A 19,005-nucleotide genomic window follows, 5' to 3' on the forward strand; every position below is an offset into this window, starting at 1 on the left:
AACTATAAACTAAACACACTATCAAATAAAAATGGCACAGCTTTGAATAATATGTGTGCTCCAACAATGGAGGAACTGATTTAAACTAGTTGATTCAGGATGCATTAGCACTTAATTACATTCCTAGTGTTCCGTTTTAATGGTCAACCAATAAATTTTGTCTAACTGAGGGGACATTTAGTTTGGTCCTCTCTGTTGTATGGGAAACTTCAAAATTTTACATTTTTTTTCAAAAATACAAAATAACATAATTGTGCTAATAGACTTGTCTGCATAATTAGACTCAGGAACAATTCATCTTACAATAAAAATCCAACTAGTAGGGGAGAGTTGGATAAAACGGGATAGTCGGACAAAACGGGATATGACTAGGGACCAGACTATTGCAGCTATCTAGCGGACGGCGACAGAAACTTGTTATTTGAATGTGATTATATCATTCTCAGTGCGTACCGTCTCGAGATCACTAGTTGATAGAAAGATGTAGGTCTCAGAACTTTTTTACTCCATTTTTTTTTTGCCACTTTCCACAATTACACGCGTTGCTTTTCACATTGTACTGCCTATATATATAGGATTACAATTCCGGTGAGTATTACATTTGATGAAGCATTTATTAGCGAGTATTCTCATGTCTAGTCAATCTAATTTTTCTTCCACATTTAGGCAGCAGCCTTGCTAGATTTGAAAAGTGTCTGAGTCTAACAAAATGGGATACTTATGAGTTGGATAAAACGGGATAGAGTTTTTTTAATATCCCGTTTTATCCACCTATTTATTTGTTGGCCTAATACTTTTACTATATTATAACTACTATATTGAAAGAAAGGTAAAAAAGGCTCATACAAATACATTGACCACTGGATTGGCAGCAGTGAAAAAGTTGGACAGATAAGAGACAGTATTCAATGCTGAACAAGAAAAAACGTGTGAGCATGTATTGGCTCTAGAAGAGAGATTATTTGGTATAATTCTAGCGGGCATACGAATGCTAGCATTTGAGTTAGCTGTGAGAAACAATATTTAGCATAATTTTAACACAGGGAAAAAATGGCCTTCTCCCCACATACAACTCATCGCCTTCAGTCCCTGGATATCAGTTTCATGGCTCCACTGAGCGCGTATTATGAACAAGAAGTTCGAAAGTGGCTGTTTAACCATCCAGGTAGGTGTGTTATAATTTACGAGGTTACAAAACTGTTCAACGCAGCCTACTCACGGGCAGCCATTGCAGAAACGACCATTAAAGGGTTTAGTAAAACTGGTATAAGTCCTTACAATCCTGATGTCTTCCCAGATCACCTGTTTGCATTGTCTGTCACCACTGATTTAACAGCAAGAACTTCCAGGCATTGAACACCAGGCTGATGTGTGCAGTTTTAGGACTATTACTCTCTTGTTATCGATCTAGGCTACCCTTTTCCATCCTTCCAAAGTGTGTTGTACATGTACCTCAAGTAAAAGGACCACTCCCAGAAAAAATGACTGATAAGAGAAAGAAGTAAACTGTAGTAAGAACATCATCTCCATTTAAAAGTGAATTATAATGGAAGAAGAAAAAAAGGATGATTAAACTACAAGAATGAACCAAGAGAAATGAAGAAAGGACTGCTAAGAAATCCCTCTTAAGGGCACCAGACGCATCTCGACAGTGAAAATTATGGAATAAGTGTTCATGGTTGAAAACTCTTAAAATCTTTAAAAACTTATGTAGCATCGGAATTTTTGTGTACTTAATTATAAAACAACAGTTTATATAAAAATGTTAGAAGCATTAAAATCCCATAAATACAATTTTTAGAAATTTTGCTTTACAATTTTCTGTCAATCAATTATGTTTTTAGCTAGTATTATACAAAAAATTAAACATTGTAAACCCTATCCCGTTTTGTCCAACCCAGGTATGCTAAAACGGGATATGTAAGAGCTGGAAAAATGATTTGTTTTACTATTTCACAGTCATTAAAATTAGTTTAAAATATGTTTTTTCTGTGCTTCAATAAGTGATGTAGCTACAAAAAAAAATGTGTAGTTCTCTTTAGCAGATTTTCTGTAGTAAATAAAAACAATAATGGTATCCCGTTTTGTCCAACTTTCCCCTATATGTAAAATCTTAATATTTTTAATAACTTATTCTTTAAAATAGAAAATTTTTTTGGAAGTCAAAAACCTGAATGCCCTCAATTTATGATAAATTTTATTATAATCATGCATAACTCCTAAATATAACTTCAGAATTCTTAAATTACAACAAATTTCCTTTAAAATGATACCAAATACAAGCATATTGCTTAAACTTTAAAAATTCAATACTGGTTTCAGTTGGCATGGAATTCAACTGATGCATGAATTTCGAATTTAAGCAAACACTTTTGAAGCTCTTTATTTAAGCATATTTAATAGTTAATCTAAGTAACTTTTTGATCATGTTTTTAGAGGTTATTGTAGGATTTCCATGCGTTTCTTAAAATCCTGGTCTTGTTCATATATTATAACAGCATGCCACTCAGGAATGGTGCTAATACAATAATCACTTATGACAAACTTTATTTGTGCAAATTTTATCTTAAATCCAAGCTATTTTTCTATAGTTTTTCAGCGCTATGCATTTCTATATGATTTTGAACATCTTATTTAACATGTGTATTAATAAGACACTCAAAATCTTGTGATTTTTGAATCCGGCGTTTACTTTTGGCATACTTTATTTGTGGGGGTTTCATCCTTAATCTCGATGTGGCGATTTTTTTTTTCAATCGTTCTTTTTTTCTGCATTTGCTACAATTTCATATCCACAGTATTTTTTTCCTCCTTTAATCACGATATTAATGCAATATTTTAAAAAACACGAAATTCGAATGTGGGTTTTTAAACTACAGTATTTTTCAACTTTGTTTCTCTTTTTTTGCAGCCTAAAAAATTGCTGAAAAAAACCATTTTAAGGTTTAATATTAATAAAATCTCTAGTAATTTACTAAATATAAATGTTGTAAAGGTCAAAATATACCACACTAAATCCCAACTGAATGCTGTATCTTATTTTAAGGTATAATGTGCTTTGTTTTATTTTATATCATTTTAGATTCCATACAATTTCTTTAAAAAAATATTTAAGTTGCATTTATCTTGCTCAATAAAATATTTATCTATTTTTTAATTTTTACTTTCCTTCAAGAACGTTAGTTTTTTTTCCTTAAAAAAAATACAGTTTTGTGCTATGTGATGATCCACTTTTTCCTCATCTTTATATTTTTCTCAATAAATCTATTTTTTTTTGATGAAAATATATATTTATTTTAAGAAGTATCAATTTAGTTTTCTTCAGGTTTGAATGAATTTTTATATTCAACATAATTTAATTTCATGCAAATATATTGCTAAATTGATCGATTAAAAAAAGAAAACAACAATTTGAAGAATTATGATTTTAAAAAAAAGAAATTATTTAAAAGAATCTAATGTCATGCAAATATATTACTAAATTCACTGATAAAAAGAATTTTGACTGAAACACATGTTTACATTAAAATTATCATAAATACCATTAATATGTCTAAATACTTGGGCATTGCAGCCCTTCAGTGAAAAAGATTGTGCACCCTTAATATATGAATTCAATAAAAATATTTTTTTCCTTAAATGGCATTTTTTAATTCACTTTACAAATAAAAATAACTCTTAACTAAACTTTAAATATAATTATTGTAAGATAGTGAGTTATTTCCTTATATTATTAAGATAAATTTCATTTCAATGTGGTAAGTCGGTAACTATAATTTAGTATTTTTTCAAAATTCCGCCTTCCCATTGCAATAATTAATTAAATATTAATTCATATTAAATTAATTTTAATTAAATATATAAATTAAAATAAAATGAATGATCTCAAAGTATAATTTAAATTTTTTTTTTGATAAGTCTAAAATAGGGCACACTTGCAGAAGGAAACACCTAAGTCTATATATGCCACTGAACCTTTGACACAGATTGGACGCTAGTATCCTTTCGATATTTTTTTTCTGATGCTTTAACTACAAGCACAAATATATTCTAGTATTTTTAATAATAAAAACTAGTTTAATAGTTACTAAAAAAAATATGTTAGATTATCGAAATTATATTTGTACTAAAATATAAAATCCAAAAAAGTAGTTAAAAAAGGTTTTTGTTCATATTCAAAAATGCGTCAATACAATGATTTTGCAAATGAAAGAAATTTCAATGGTGAATAACTGTTTCTCTTTGATCTAAATAGCTGCAAATAAATGCAAATTTGAAAAAGTGTTGTTTGGAAGTGAGTAATGAAGATTTTGCCTTAAATTAAAAAAGAGACACAGATGTTTCAGGCTATATTTCATAACCATAAATTGTTAAAATGCTAAATATAGTATTATTCACTTATTTTGACCTAAATTATTACAAAATAATGAAAAAAAGTATGAAAAATATATTTAATAAAAATTCTGCATCAAAGGGTTAATATTCAGGTACATGCGCAATTCTACATGCATAACATTAAGATCTTATCAAAAATAATAAATCTTAAATTTTTTTTCTTCCCACTTTGAAGCTGATTACGATAAATCTGAAATCTTGGGAATTTTCGTCAAAACTTGAAGAGGTGCTTAATCTGTACTTTTGATTAAATATTTACATGTCCGACTGAGCATGTAAGGATATAAATATAAGCCCTATTGGAATTTTTACTTGCTCAGCTATGTCAGGGCAATATAATTTTTGAGCCCTGATGTATGTATGTGACAAAAAGTACAAATATAAAACTAACAAAAATTGTTTTTAAAAAAATAAAACAAGGCAATTAAACAAAACAAACTTTAAATTTGGTACAGAAAGTTCAACTAAAAATTTAGAATGAAAAAAAAAATTCTATATTTTATACTCATCATCATTTCTCATCAATATTTCATTTAGAAAATAAAACATTAACCAAAAAAGAAATCAAAATGAACTGAGATATGAGCTTTTCTAAAGAGATTATTGCAACGTTTGCTAACATGAAAACTTTAATCATGATAATTTTTCAGTTTTAAATTCAGTTCTTCGTGAATTTTTTAACTTTGACTGAAGATATTAACCTAATAATCTAAAAATTTGCACACTTGTTAAAAAAATCAATAAGTTGTAAGCCATATTGGAAACAAATTTAAGAAAATGGAAAGATTTTTTTAATTAATATTTGAAGATTAAGCATTTTTTAACTTTCAAAAAAAAAAAAGATACTCGTTGTAATATTGCTCTCTGCACTAATCTGATCACTTTCCTAGGAGAAAAAATCAAAACTGGGCAGTGACTATGCTTGTAGCTGCCATCTAGTGACGAGTTTTAGAAATAATACTGTTACATATCGATTCAGAATAATTAGAATTTGCACAATTCTTAAGGATGGACGATAACTTTGTTGTACTACCACGCAAATATCTGAGATATTTCCACTTCTTGTTTCTTTCTTGAAGCATTTATAAATATCAATATTGACAGATTAGATATTTTTTTATAGATTCTTACCTTTTTCTTTTTGGATTTTTTCAAGTATAAAACAAGGTAGATATGTCAAAAATATTGCAAGTAAGACAAACACTTAAATAAATTAAGAATTTTATTTTATTTAAGATATCTTACTACACTAAAGTGATTCTTGTAGAGCTAGTGTGTCACTTGTGTACATCATAGCAATTGAACAAAAACAGACTTCAAAACAAATTAATGGATAAAACTGAGCAGTAATTGAAATATTTTCCACTTTTAAAAATTTTATATTTATAGTGAAAACTGAAATTATCTTTTGAAAAGAAAAGAATGTAGAAACTTGAAAAGTTTTAAAATCTTATATGTATACTTAAAAACCTAGAATTCCAATAGTTACACAGCTCTTTTTATTATGAAAACATTTTTATTTGTAAGTATTATTTCAGTAATACACAGTTCAGTTATTTTTAAACTATTAAAATTTAAATCAATTATTTCTGAAATATACATTAATAAGAAATTACAATGAAACCTCAACTAAAACAACTTTCACATTCTTAACAGTGCAAAAGATCTGTTTTAACAACAAATAATATCTATTTTTGCGTAGAATGGCCATTTATTTATTTATTTTTTGCCATAAAATTTTAGTTTTAATATTAGGTGTCATCCCCTAATTAAGATGATACTGAGTATAGTTTAACTTGGATCCAAGGGACCTAGATACCCAGTTTATTTTATAGAAAAATAAATTCTTCGAAAATTTTAGAATCTAAGAAATGTTTTGTCACAATAAAAATTTTAAAAAAAAATTATATATATTTATGTTATTTTTTTAATAAATTGAATTGTAGATTAATATTAATTTAAGATTTAATTAAATATTTAATTAATTTGAGATTTAATTAAATATTTAATTAATTTAAGATTTGAAAATCAAACATAGCAGTATTTATAAGAATTAAATTATTAACAACACATTTTTAAATTTTTATAAAAATGTAAAATAATTATAATTATTTTCAGCTACCGAAATCTCCTCAAACTTTTACTATTTGCTGAATGGATTTTTACACAGTCTCAGTTAAAATTAAATCATAATAAGTTTATCAAACCAGCATTATTTCCAAACACTACTTTCTAATCATGCATTCAAATTTACTCTTTTACACACACTATGCATAATTCTGTGGCTGTGAGTGTTTATCAATCAGATTTTTGCAACTACTTTGTATTAAGTTCCTTCAAGTTTGTCATATCTAAATATTTTAAATGCAATTCAAATCCATATTTACGTAAATTTTAGATTATGAATTTGAATAAGCACTTTTTGACAACTACTTTGTATTAAGTTCCTCCAAGTTTGTCATATCTAAATATTTTAAATGCAATTCAAATCCATATTTACGTAAAATTTAGATAACGGATTTAAATAAGCACTTTTTGACAAATTACAATTTGTATCTATACTTGTGATTTAAACTGCCTATTTGATTCATGATTTATCTACCTTACAACAAATCCACAAAGTTTTATAGATCATATTTTCAGCATTGGAATTCTGGCCATACAGTTTTCAAATCTTAATATTTTGTATCTTAAAATAAATTAATCAATATTTTAAGTTTTTCTGTTTCATTTTTATTGCAATGCTATGTCTCAGATCCATATATTAGGACAGATTTAACACTAGCATTGAAAATTCTAATTTATGTTGAATTTGTTATGGTATGTATGAAATAGCACTGATGTGTGTATGTTATGTATGAAATAGCACTGATGTGTGTATGTTATGTATGAAATAACATTTATTACAACACATATTCATGTATATTGTTATACTTAACTAATTTATATAATTTGTTTCATTTATTGTTGTGTATGCACACTGTAGATTTGTTTGCAGAAAGACTTTTTATACTGATTGTGCATATATTTTCCTCAAAAGATTAGGCATTAATAAAAAGCATATTTATAATTTATAGAAATATTAAACTTAAATGCATAAAACTTAACAGAACATTTTGACAAAATACTTATGTGTCATGAACAAATGTTATCAAAATTGAGACCAAAATTTGGGAATTAGAAGAATTTTTTTTAATTAAGATGTTTGCAGAAAATTTTTTTATTCATCGAAGTCTAATTGTGATTTGCAAATTTTAGTCTCAAACAATAACTACTATATAAACTTAGGTTTAATAACTTACGCTTCTTAAATTATTTAATCTAAGAAAAGATTTAATAACTTAAAAATTCAATTGTCTGATACTCGTTCAATAATCAATATTGAAAATATATTTAGGCATGCATTTTTAAAACAAATCATAACTTAAAAATATGTTTGCTTTTATTTTCTTCTTAAGTTATAAGTATTAGTAAATATATATATATCAATTATGGCACATACTTAACAGATATAGATTGCATTTTATCTTTTAAGCATTCATTGAATATTTGGTTATTAAATTCTAATTTATTTACTTCAGTTAATTATACCATGAAAATAAAGATATGCAAAAATATAGATTCAGTTATTCAGAGTTATATAGACTCTCAAACATATTCTAAAAGAATCATCACTGTAATTAATTTTGAATTAAATAGATAAGAAATTTCTTTTTTAAATTTCAATTAAAATTCATCCCTATTTTTAATTTAAAAAAATACACTAAAATTTAGTTTAAATTGACTCTGCTGAAATTGTACATTTCAAATAAAATTTTGAAAAATTTAATTTTTAAAAATGACTGGTATTTTTTATCACAAATTCATTAATCTAAATAGCATACTTATTAAATGATTATTTTTCTATGTATATACTAGCAGTCAAATTTACTCTAGTTTTTTAATGTGGGAAATGCATAAGAGAAGCTGTCTATAGATCGTGGGGAAAACATTTTTTCTGTAAGAACTCTTGTTTTCTGTTATCCTGCATAAAACATGATTTAACTTGGTGGCTTTTGGCAGAATTTTTGCGGGCTTTCTGCTACATACTTTTAAAAATAACAAATATACATGTTTTTAGAAAGTAACAAAAATGCTAACTTCAAAAGAAAAAAAAACCATTCAGATTAAATAAAAAAATTTTTTTATTGAATATGTAATATTTTTTTATTCCAATATTATAGGCGATGTTCTCGCATTTTGTTGGGAAAAAACACAGTAATTATTTCCTTTTTCGCCAGTCATCATCACATTAAAAAAATAATTTTAAAAATCTTGAAATCCGTAGTAATAACCATCGAAAAAAAATGATGGCGAAACCACGTAAATCGAACTCTTCAAAAAGGGGTTACTAAATGTGTGTTTTCATTTCGAGATTCATTCTTTGTAATTAATAATATCGTATTCAGAATATCGGAGTTTAAAAGCTATGAAAAAATCAATAAAACTAAATTTCTGTATAAAAGAAAACCAAATTTTTTACTTCATTATTCTTTATTTTCCATTATTCTCAAATGAGAATAGAAAAATCACAAGCATTTTTATTTTTCATCCGATGCACAAGATATTCTTTGAATATAAAAAGAATTTTTTAATTCTCAAAGGAAAAATCTTTCTCCAAGAACTCGGTAGCATTCTGCAACAATGTCGCTACGATTCTACCACAGGGCTTGGTGGAATAGATGCTTTTTAAATATTAAGAGTTTAGTTGAAGAATACACAATGGCAGTATTCTCCCTAAGCATTTTTAGAAGGGCGGCACACCCTGCCTGTCCTTTGAACCCTATAAAAACACCCTCTTTGCCTTTTTGTAAAAATAAGCCACCATCCCTTAAAAACACTACCTTTTTATTCATTTTCCATTACGAAAAAAATTTATTCACTGTTTAAATATTAATTACACACAGGTCAAACTATGTGTTTATAGGTTTAATTCCGATTACTATAGCAAAGATTTACTTTGTTAGGATTATTCTCAACTCATTAAATTTTTGTAAGTATGTCTTTTTTCAGAGGGAGAATTATACATTTTGTAATGATTTTAAAATTATTTTTTTAAATAAATATTTTTTATTAAAGATATGCACTCCTAAATGTTTATTTTCTTATAATTCTCAATTTAAATTATAGAAAAAAATCTTTCAAGTTGTTTTTCAATTAATCCTTTTTTTTTAGTTTACTTTTTCTGAAAAAAATTTATGCACAGAAATTGCCTTTCAACATAGCTTTAATTATTTTAATAAACTACAAGTTTTTTTCATATTTTGATAATGAGAGAGAATTATTTTTTGAAACATACACATAAATAGTATAATAGGGTAATTTAAAATTAGTTGAGGATAAAATTCAGTTATGATGTAATATTACACATTTTCATACATTTTTACAGTGTTAAGTGCCCAGGGAAGACACTAGGCTTTCAAAATCCCGGGTCCCTGGGACCCATGACTTTTAAAAAACTGGGTCCTTTTGNAAAAATTTACGCGTCCCGCGGGACGCGTAGCGATCATTTTTTTGCGTCCGATTTCAATTTTTTGCGTATTTTACGCGCTATAGCGCGTAAATGTCTTCCCTGAGTGCCCTTTCAAAACTCAAAGTGACCTTTTCTGAGAGACAGCGCCCTTCCCTTTTTAATTCCTAGGGAGAACTTCATAATGGGTAATAGAAAGAAGAAAAAATTCATAAATACTTTAATATATTTTGAATGTAGAAGATTACAGAAATTATGATATCGTGTCGCCTGGACGTGAATGTGAGTTACTTAACAAAATTAAAAATGAATAATAGACTAAATTAGATGAAGTTGATTTTGGATCTTTTACCCAGGATGACTAATTAAAGTGAGTATATTTATTTTATTAGAGTGGCATTACTAGGGTTTGCACAAAAAAACTGACCTGGCAATAATAGTTGCACTTGTTTTTAAAAGCACCTGAAAATGCTAGAATGCAACAACAAGTTAAAATTATAGTTGGCTCAAAAAATAATGGCAAAGAACAAGATAATGTGAAAAAAATCTAATAATGAAAAGATTGAGTGAAAACTTTAGACATTATAGATTTTAAATACAGAAGTTGTTACCACTGTACCCTAACCTGTAGCAGAAAATAACAACTTATTATGATATTTCACTAAATATAAAGGTATATCAAATATTAAAATTTTTATAGTAATTTGAAATACAAAATAAAGAATCTATAAAAAAAGTTGTATAAAAAAAAGATCGAATGTCTTATTTGATGGGTCAAATTTGACTGCATGATAATCGAATCAGTTAAAAACTGATTATGATTACTGTCAATAAATGTTATTAAAGTGATATTTTTGCCTTGTATTTTTTTTAACTGATTGAATCCCAGGAAATAAATGAATATGAAGATTTTAAAAATTTCCTGATCATAATTTGAAATTTAGAACTAAGGACAATATTTTAAGTTCGAGATAATTAAAATTAACTCTAATCAGACACAATTATAATTTACTAATCAGTAACTTGTTAAATATTTTCAACAAGTTACTGAAAATCAAAAACTTTAAATAATTAATAAGCAAACTATATAATACTAGCTCAGGAATCTATTAAAATAGAACAATTCAAAATGCGTTGGATAATATATATAAACTGAAAATAGTTAAAGATAAAAGGTATCGACCCAGACAATCCCTTTTTCATCCTCAAAGAAATTATATACAGAAACAAAAAAATGTAATATAGTATTCAGTTGTAAATAGTAATAGGTGGTGCCATAAATAAATTTATTGTAAACATCAAAAAGATAGTTTAAAATGTTTTTAAACTGGTATTTTTGGCCATAAAACTAATTATTGAAATAAGGCAAGCTGGAATTTAGAATAAATTATGTGATGAAATATTCCATTGAAAAGGGTAAATGAAATGACAAAAGATGTAATTTTCTATAAAATGTATAAACTTATAATTGATATTGATAAAGATATTAATATGATTAGCTATATCAGAAAATTGAGTCACCAAGATTTAGAAATAATATTGTGAAATTACAGGCTTTAACCATAAATGCTATCAAAGTTTGATTGGTTAGTTGAGTCATTGTGAAATGTCCAATGATTCCACAAGACTTAAGAAAGTACAGGTTTTTAAACACTTCAAATTTTTGGGTCCTTTTACCAAATGCAGTTCCTTATTAAAAATAATATAAACCCCTGTATAAAAGGTAAAAAAAAAGAAGAAAAAAAAGCAAATAACATTAGTCAAGTAAAGCATAATTTTACATTAACAAATATGAAATGATTGTGTTTCCATAAAAATGGGGGGAAAAGTAATGGAAGTTTGAATTAATTAATACTAGGTATATAAAAACTCCCAAAATTACAGCATTTAAAGTTTTTTAATAAGTTTGTCATGATTTATTTTAAATGAAAGAAATACTACCAGTAATTCCGCTTGCATGCTATAATCTGTCAAATAAATAAAAAAATCTTAGAGGGAATACAAAAAATAAGTTATAACACATGCGTTGGGATGCGTAATTCTCAAGTATGAAAAAATACTGCGCGAACAAAATTATAACCAAACATTAAATATATATATGTTAGAATTTAATGCTAATTTCCCTCTTTCAACGTAAGCGAGTAGCTCACTTTGCACGATTGTGAATATCTAAACTTGGTCATTCTTCTAAATGCCTATTCTTCAATATTAATGTATTCATGTTCCAGCCCTCATAGCTACAGCTGCTTTTTACCTGTATAGGTATATGTTCTTCTGTCATTCTTTGTTATATTTAACAATAAAAGATGTCCCAACTAACTTTGCATTAATTATTCTGGAGACCCGCAAACAATATATAGTATATATATAAAAATATAAAAAATTTTATACAGTAGGGAACCGATTTTCCGGAACGATCGGGACCATCGCTATTCCGGATAACTGATTTTTCCGGTTTTCTGAATCGCTACAAAAAGCCGTTTTTTTAATTGTTAAACCCAACTAAAAAAAATTATTTGGAAATAATCTTGAAAAAACGAAGTAATACACTAATGATTGTTTCCAAAATGATGGTAAGGTAAACATCTTTCAAAAAAGAAAGAAAAATCCCAAAATCTTATGAGGAAAAAAACATTTTTTTTAAAAAAAATGTCGGGAAAATTTATCGAATTTCGTTCCGGTTTTTTGGTTTTCCGATTTACTGATTTCCGGATAACGGGTTCTGTACTGTAGTATCTAATGGAGAAAATTAAAATAATTCTGATAACTTGTTGCTTTTCTTTAATGCAAATGTCAATTAATCTGTCTTGATTAAAATCCTTGATAACCCAGTTTTAATCCTTTTCTTGTTTTGAATTTTTTTTTTTTGTCAATCAACGGAATAATTATGAATGTACAAATTAATAGATGGATGATGAGGTAGAAAATTCCTATTTTTAATAGGAACCCCCCTATTAATAAAAGGGACGTAGAAATTCAGAAATCCTAGATTTAATGACCCACAGTTTCCAAAGTCAAGCAAATCACTGACTACTCAAAGTTGTAATAAAAATTAAAAATTTGATTCAGTAACTATTTCTTCTGTTATATTCTGAGTTAGCTTAGTTTTACAAATCAATCAAGAAGGGGGATTTTACTTCTCTTGACTTGGCTTTTTATATTTCAGCGACAACACTTAAAGGTGTAAAACAAGTGAACATTATAAAATGTTAAGAAATTTCTAAAAAAAATTGACAAAGAATAGGAAAAAATCTAGAGTGCAAAAAAAAAAAAATTTAAGTGAGAATATTAAGTGAAATGGCATAAAAAAATTACTCTTAATGCTTTCAGAAACTTCCTTTGCCCATTTTATTGAAGCAATAAAATATCACTATCTATTTTAATAATAGATAATTTAGACGGTCCAGGTTTTTGCACTGAAGTCATAATTAATTTTGTTTAATTTCACATTTTCCTTTAACATTTTTGTTATTCTACTCTTCACATTTGGTTTTATCCTTTTAATTAATAATTTATTTTTCTAATCAAGATTGCAATAGAAGAAATTTTGCAAATGATGTACAATACCACAGGGGAAAAAAAGTAATTTCCAAAAATAAAGATAGATAGTCAAAGAAATAGTAAGAACAGTTTTGTTATAAAATTAACAAAATTTATTACCACAAAGAGTAACATTTAAAATAGTTTGAAAAAAATTGATTAAAATGAATTTAAAAAAATTATATGAAGAGAAAAAATAAAGAAAAATTAAATAAAAAATATTCTTTATTTCCAATATTTTTAGCTATTTAAAACAAATCTATATTAAAATAAAATTAAAATAAATTAACTAAGCACATGATAAACTAAGGAGCTAAATAAAGGTTAAAACATTCGAAATCTTCAAAAATCTCAAAATTCTACAGCAAAGAATATAAATTTTCACTTCATATGATGTTTTAAAAAATTAAAACAAAATGTGGAGAAAGATAGAAGGAAAAAGTCCAAGATGAAAATATAAAAAAATAAAAAAGATAGGTGATATTGCACGGTCAAAAAATTCTCTACCCTTTGATTCATCCATTAATATTAACATTTATATCTAAAATATCTATTTATATGCTTAATTTATACTGATATTTAAAACAAGAAAGGAGTTAATTTTGATAGCTTTCAAACTATTGCATCAAGGAAAGCTGAAATATAATTTGTGCAAGTATGAAATCAAAGGAAACTGAAAATCTGTTAAAGCAAGAAATTAGAGAAAAAAGAACAGATTTCAAAACTAATAAGTAAGCTGCAAGAACTTAATGATTTAGTGAAGGAATGAATATATTTGGTAGTGGTGAATATATTAAAGAGGTTAGCAATTTTAAGCAAAAAGGATATAACTTCATTTGCACAAAGCTTGACCATGAAATATTGGTTAGCCTATTAGAAAGTAATATTACTTTCTAGAAGATCCTCGTAGTGGAAAATATTGCAATATTTACTGCAGAGCATTGTAATTAAGTTTATTTTTAATATAAAAATAATCAACACACATAAGTTATAAATGGCATATGCAAATCAAACCTTTTCAAAAACAGCTGAGAAAAGACTAATTATCTGATCACTGAATAGAGTAAGATACTGTTTTCCAATATTCTTCATAATAGAATCCACAAGGTAAAGACATGGTAATTTCAAACTAGGATGAACCTAAAAAGCAACGAAAGTTTTTTTTAGAATCTTGTGATGAAATAAGTTCTATAACAAATCAGATACAAAAATATTAAAAGACGCATAAAAATTTTAACAATACTAAAGATAGGATATCACCAATTCACTACACACAGAATTCTATTAAACATATAATATAATAAAAAGATAATGGATTAAAAAAAAAAGAACACTTCCAGGGGTCTGTCTAGGTTTTTCCGAGAGGTACCTATTTTGTGAAAATTTAGGCATAGGGAAGAGGGGGGCACCTTTCAACAGTTTTCACTTAAGAATTATTTGGGAAGCTTTATTCCTTTCAAAAGTTCTAATTTTTATTTATTAAATTGATATTTGAGGTAACCTCTCAATTTTTTCCAAAGGTCTAAGCCAAAGACAAAGTACCTAATTTTACATATTTAGTGAACCATGTATTTTGTTGAAATCTACCCCTCCTGGGGGGTAGTTTTCAACAGGTGGTGGGGCACATTTCAACAATCAAAAGGAACGCAACAATATCATACATTTCGGAAAATTAACCTTATTCATATAACAATAAAAATAATGAATGAACATACTGGATTGATTTAGGTTTTTTCTACATTATTTTGTCTTTAATAAAATCAAAGTTTCCACAGCAATGGTGTTCTCACTTTAACATGGCGTTGTGGTTTGTGTGTGTCGTCGATCCCGAGAGCTATGCCGGCGGGAGCTTCGGCTCCTGGTAGGGTCACCCAAGCCGGACAGGTCGGAGGGGAGACACCAGACAAAGAGGAACACCCTGGTCCTCCAGGTTGGGGATTAGGCGTGAGGCTAACAACCTCACCCTGTAAAAAAAAACAAAAAAAAAACAATTGTTATGAGTTCTCAAAGAGCTAATATGCCTGGACAGATTTCTCGGAGACGAACTGGAAAAGGATTTAAGGAACTGAGAGTAGGATCATGGAACATTCGCTCTTTGAACAGGAATAAAGGGCTACAAATGCCGATTGATCAAATTGAAAACTATGAAATCAATATACTGGCCATCCAAGAAGTCAGATGGACTGGAGATGGAATAATTGAAAAGAAAAATCACACAGTTATCTATAGTTGTGATAAGAAAAAACATATTTGGAACAGGCTTTATCCTGAGTAAAAGGATTAGGCCATTATTAATAGATTATGTCACCAAATCATCCAGACTATGTAAAATTAGGATTAACGCAGCTTTTTCAACTAGAGTTTCATTACTTTTCATGCTCCAACTGAAGACAAGGACAGTGTGGAAAAGGAGCTCTTTTATGAAGAACTGCATGCTTTATATGCATCCTGCCCAAAAAATGATGTCAAAGTGTTACTAGGGGATGCAAATGCAAAAAATGGAAAGGAAAAGGAATTTAGATCAATAATTGGCAAATTTAGTCTCCATGACACTACAAGCGACAATGGAAAGCGACTTATTGACTTTGCTGCAGATCATAATATGATCATACCAAGCACAATGTTCCAGCATAAGAAGATACATAAAATGACCTGGTGATCTCCTGATGGGATCATATTCAATCAAATAGACCATTCTTGATTGATTCCAGGCATAAATCGGATATTGAGGACGTAAGAACCTACCGAGGTGCCAACTTAGATTTAGACCACTTCTTAATAATAGCAAAACTACGAGCTAGAATCTCCAACATTCGAAAGATTCGAGGAAAATGTTTGGAAAAGTTTGATTGTAAACAACAAAAAGATGAGGAAATTAAGCTCAAATTCCAGAATCAAATTGACAGTAACCTTAAAGACTCTAAGGATAACCATAGGGAGGAAGATAGCATAAACGATAAGAAGGAAACAATCTTTAAGACTGGTAATGAGGTTGTTGGTAAAGTTAAGAAAACTAAAAGGAAAGATTGGTTTGATAGTGAATGCTACATGGCAACAGAAAAAAAGAATGAAGCATACAAAGATGCTGAATAAGAGACATTCTAGAAATGCTGAGATTAAATACAAAGAGGCAAGAAGGGAGGAGAAGAGAATTCATAAAACAAAGAAGAATGCATTTCTCGAGGATCTTTTAAAAATTGTTGAACATTTAAGGGGATCTAATGAAAGTAGAGCTTTCTTTCGGGAAATAAACCTAGGACAAAGGGAATTCAAACCCAGAACTACCTCATGTCGTGACAAGAATGGAGCAATCTTGACTAACAAAATGCAGGTATTGGAGAGATGGAATGAGCATTTTTATGAACTACTGAATGGAGCTAGCGATGAACATGAACCACCTACAGAAGACATTGGAATTTATAACCAACATATTGTGGAACCACCAACATTAGAAGAAGTCGATGGAGGGAATAAAAAAGCTAAAGGACAATAAAGCACCAGGCCCCGATGAAATCCCATCAGAATTTCTAAAAAGTGGGGGGGGAACAAGTGTCACGAAGAAAATATATGATCTGGTACGAGCTATATGAGAGCAAGAATTAATCCCTGAAGAGTGGAAAACCAGCATGACCTGTGTGATACATAAGAAAGGAGATATACTAGATTGATCAAACTACAGAGGAATTAGCTTGCTCTGTACAAGTTATAAAGAATTTTCTAACATCCTTTTCAAAAGACTCTCCCCACTTGTCAAGAATATAATTGGAGATTATCAGACTGGATTCAGGAAGGGGTGCTCCATCACAGAGCAAATTTTGGAGAAGACAATAGAATTTGGTATTGACACGCACCATCTATTTATTGATTTTAAAACAGCTTACGATAGTCTTAGCCGAAAAACTCTATTATCAGCCCTAAGAGAATTTAATATACCGGAGAAACTAGTGAAGTTGATTAGCTTGACACTAAGTGAAACCAAAATCATGGTAATAGTCTTTCCCATCCAATAGAAATTAAAAATGGTGTACGACAGGGAGATGCCTTGGCATGTCTCCTCTTTAATCTAACATTAGAAAAAATAGTAAGGGACTCAAACATCAACACCCGAGGAAATATCTTCAACAAATCAGTTCAAATATTGGCTTTTGCTGATGATTTAGATATTATCGCTCGAATGTAGACAGCACTAACACAATCCTTTTTATGTCTGGAGAAGGAAGCCATTAAGATGGGATTAAGAATCAATGAAAATAAAACTAAATATATGCCTTGCACAAAAGCTGGCTATGAAGAAACACAGTTTGAAATTGGAGCATACAAATTCGAAGTCGTTGATAGCTTTACCTATTTGGGGTCTAAGATTAACAATAAAAACGACACTACACAAGAAAAACACATGAGAATCACAATGGCCAATAAGTGTTTTTATGGTCTAAGAAAATATCTTAAGTCAAGCCTAATAAGATTTGAATGTCCCTATGACTCTGACATCCAAGAGCTGGAGACAGAACAATGCGGAGGAAGGGTAACTAGCACAATACCATTATCCTTAGCAAACAGCACAGCATCTAGTGTACAGTGACATTCATGATTGTCCATCACCAAAAGTATTTTATTTTCTGTTGAACCTCGTGTATGCTTTTTAATATGCTTGAGAACCTTGAGAAAAAGAAGTTCAGTCATGTATCCACTTTTGGGACTGTTGACTAAACTTAAACTACCTGGTGGTGGTCCAAATAACATAGAGTCATGGAACCTTACCCTCGCAAAAACAAATACGGGAGGAACAGTATTTCCTAAAGTATTGATTATCATGCTTCCTCGCTCTCCAGAAACTACCTGCCACACCTGACGAGCTCCTAACTTGGCAACAACATTCAGAGCTGGAACAACTGTTAAAACTCCAGTTTCATCCAAGTTATATATTTGATCAACTGTAAAATGACTGAAAGTAAGAGCTCTCTCATAATTGTTGAAAAATTCTTCAACATTTTCTTTATTAAAAGCTGCAGCTCTTGTGAAGCTGGTGTTTTACGTTTTTTTTTAAAGTAAGCTGTGGGTGACATTTCATAAAACCTTTAACCCAGTCAATTCCAGAAGTTTTATTTTTGTCCCAGCTACTTGGAATTTTGGAGTTGAAACGCTTTGCGTAATCATAGGCAAGTTGTCGAACTTGTCTGTAAGCTAGATCATAATTAAGAATTGAACGTGTGATTATGTATTCACAAAGCAGGGTTTCTTGCTGGACATCAAAAGCTTGTTGAATTGTATATTTAGAGCTGTAGCATTTTGTGTTAACTGCACATTTTTGGTTTCACCAACCAAGCCATTATTTGACTTTCATTTTTTTTAATCTATAAAATAAAGCTGAAAAGTCAATTCCAAATAAGTCTGCAGCTGCTCTTAAAGGTGCACTATTTCTTGCTGAATCTATAGCTTGTTGAATTGTATATTTAGAGCTGTAGCATTTTGTGTTAGCTGTACATTTTTGGTTTCACCAACCAAACCATTATTTGACTTTCGTTTTTCTTAATCTATAAAATAAAGCTGAAAAGTCCATT

The 19,005-nt window shown here is 28.7% G+C and overlaps 1 protein-coding gene across 4 annotated transcripts in view; it reads right to left on the reverse strand.

The window, feature by feature from the left end:
* The window catches only part of LOC107451011 (pre-mRNA cleavage complex 2 protein Pcf11), a 106,305-nt gene that overhangs the window by 83,021 nt on the left and 4,279 nt on the right, over positions 1-19,005 (reverse strand). For all 4 annotated transcript variants that reach the window (XM_016066963.4, XM_043041100.2, XM_071187556.1 and 1 more), the window contains exon 2: positions 14,459-14,584. In XM_016066963.4, coding sequence (XP_015922449.2) covers positions 14,459-14,584 — 126 coding nt within the window. The remainder of the gene's footprint in view (positions 1-14,458; positions 14,585-19,005) is intronic.

Source organism: Parasteatoda tepidariorum, chromosome X1, assembly GCF_043381705.1.
Source record: "Parasteatoda tepidariorum isolate YZ-2023 chromosome X1, CAS_Ptep_4.0, whole genome shotgun sequence".
Taxonomy (NCBI): Eukaryota; Metazoa; Arthropoda; class Arachnida; order Araneae; family Theridiidae; genus Parasteatoda; species Parasteatoda tepidariorum.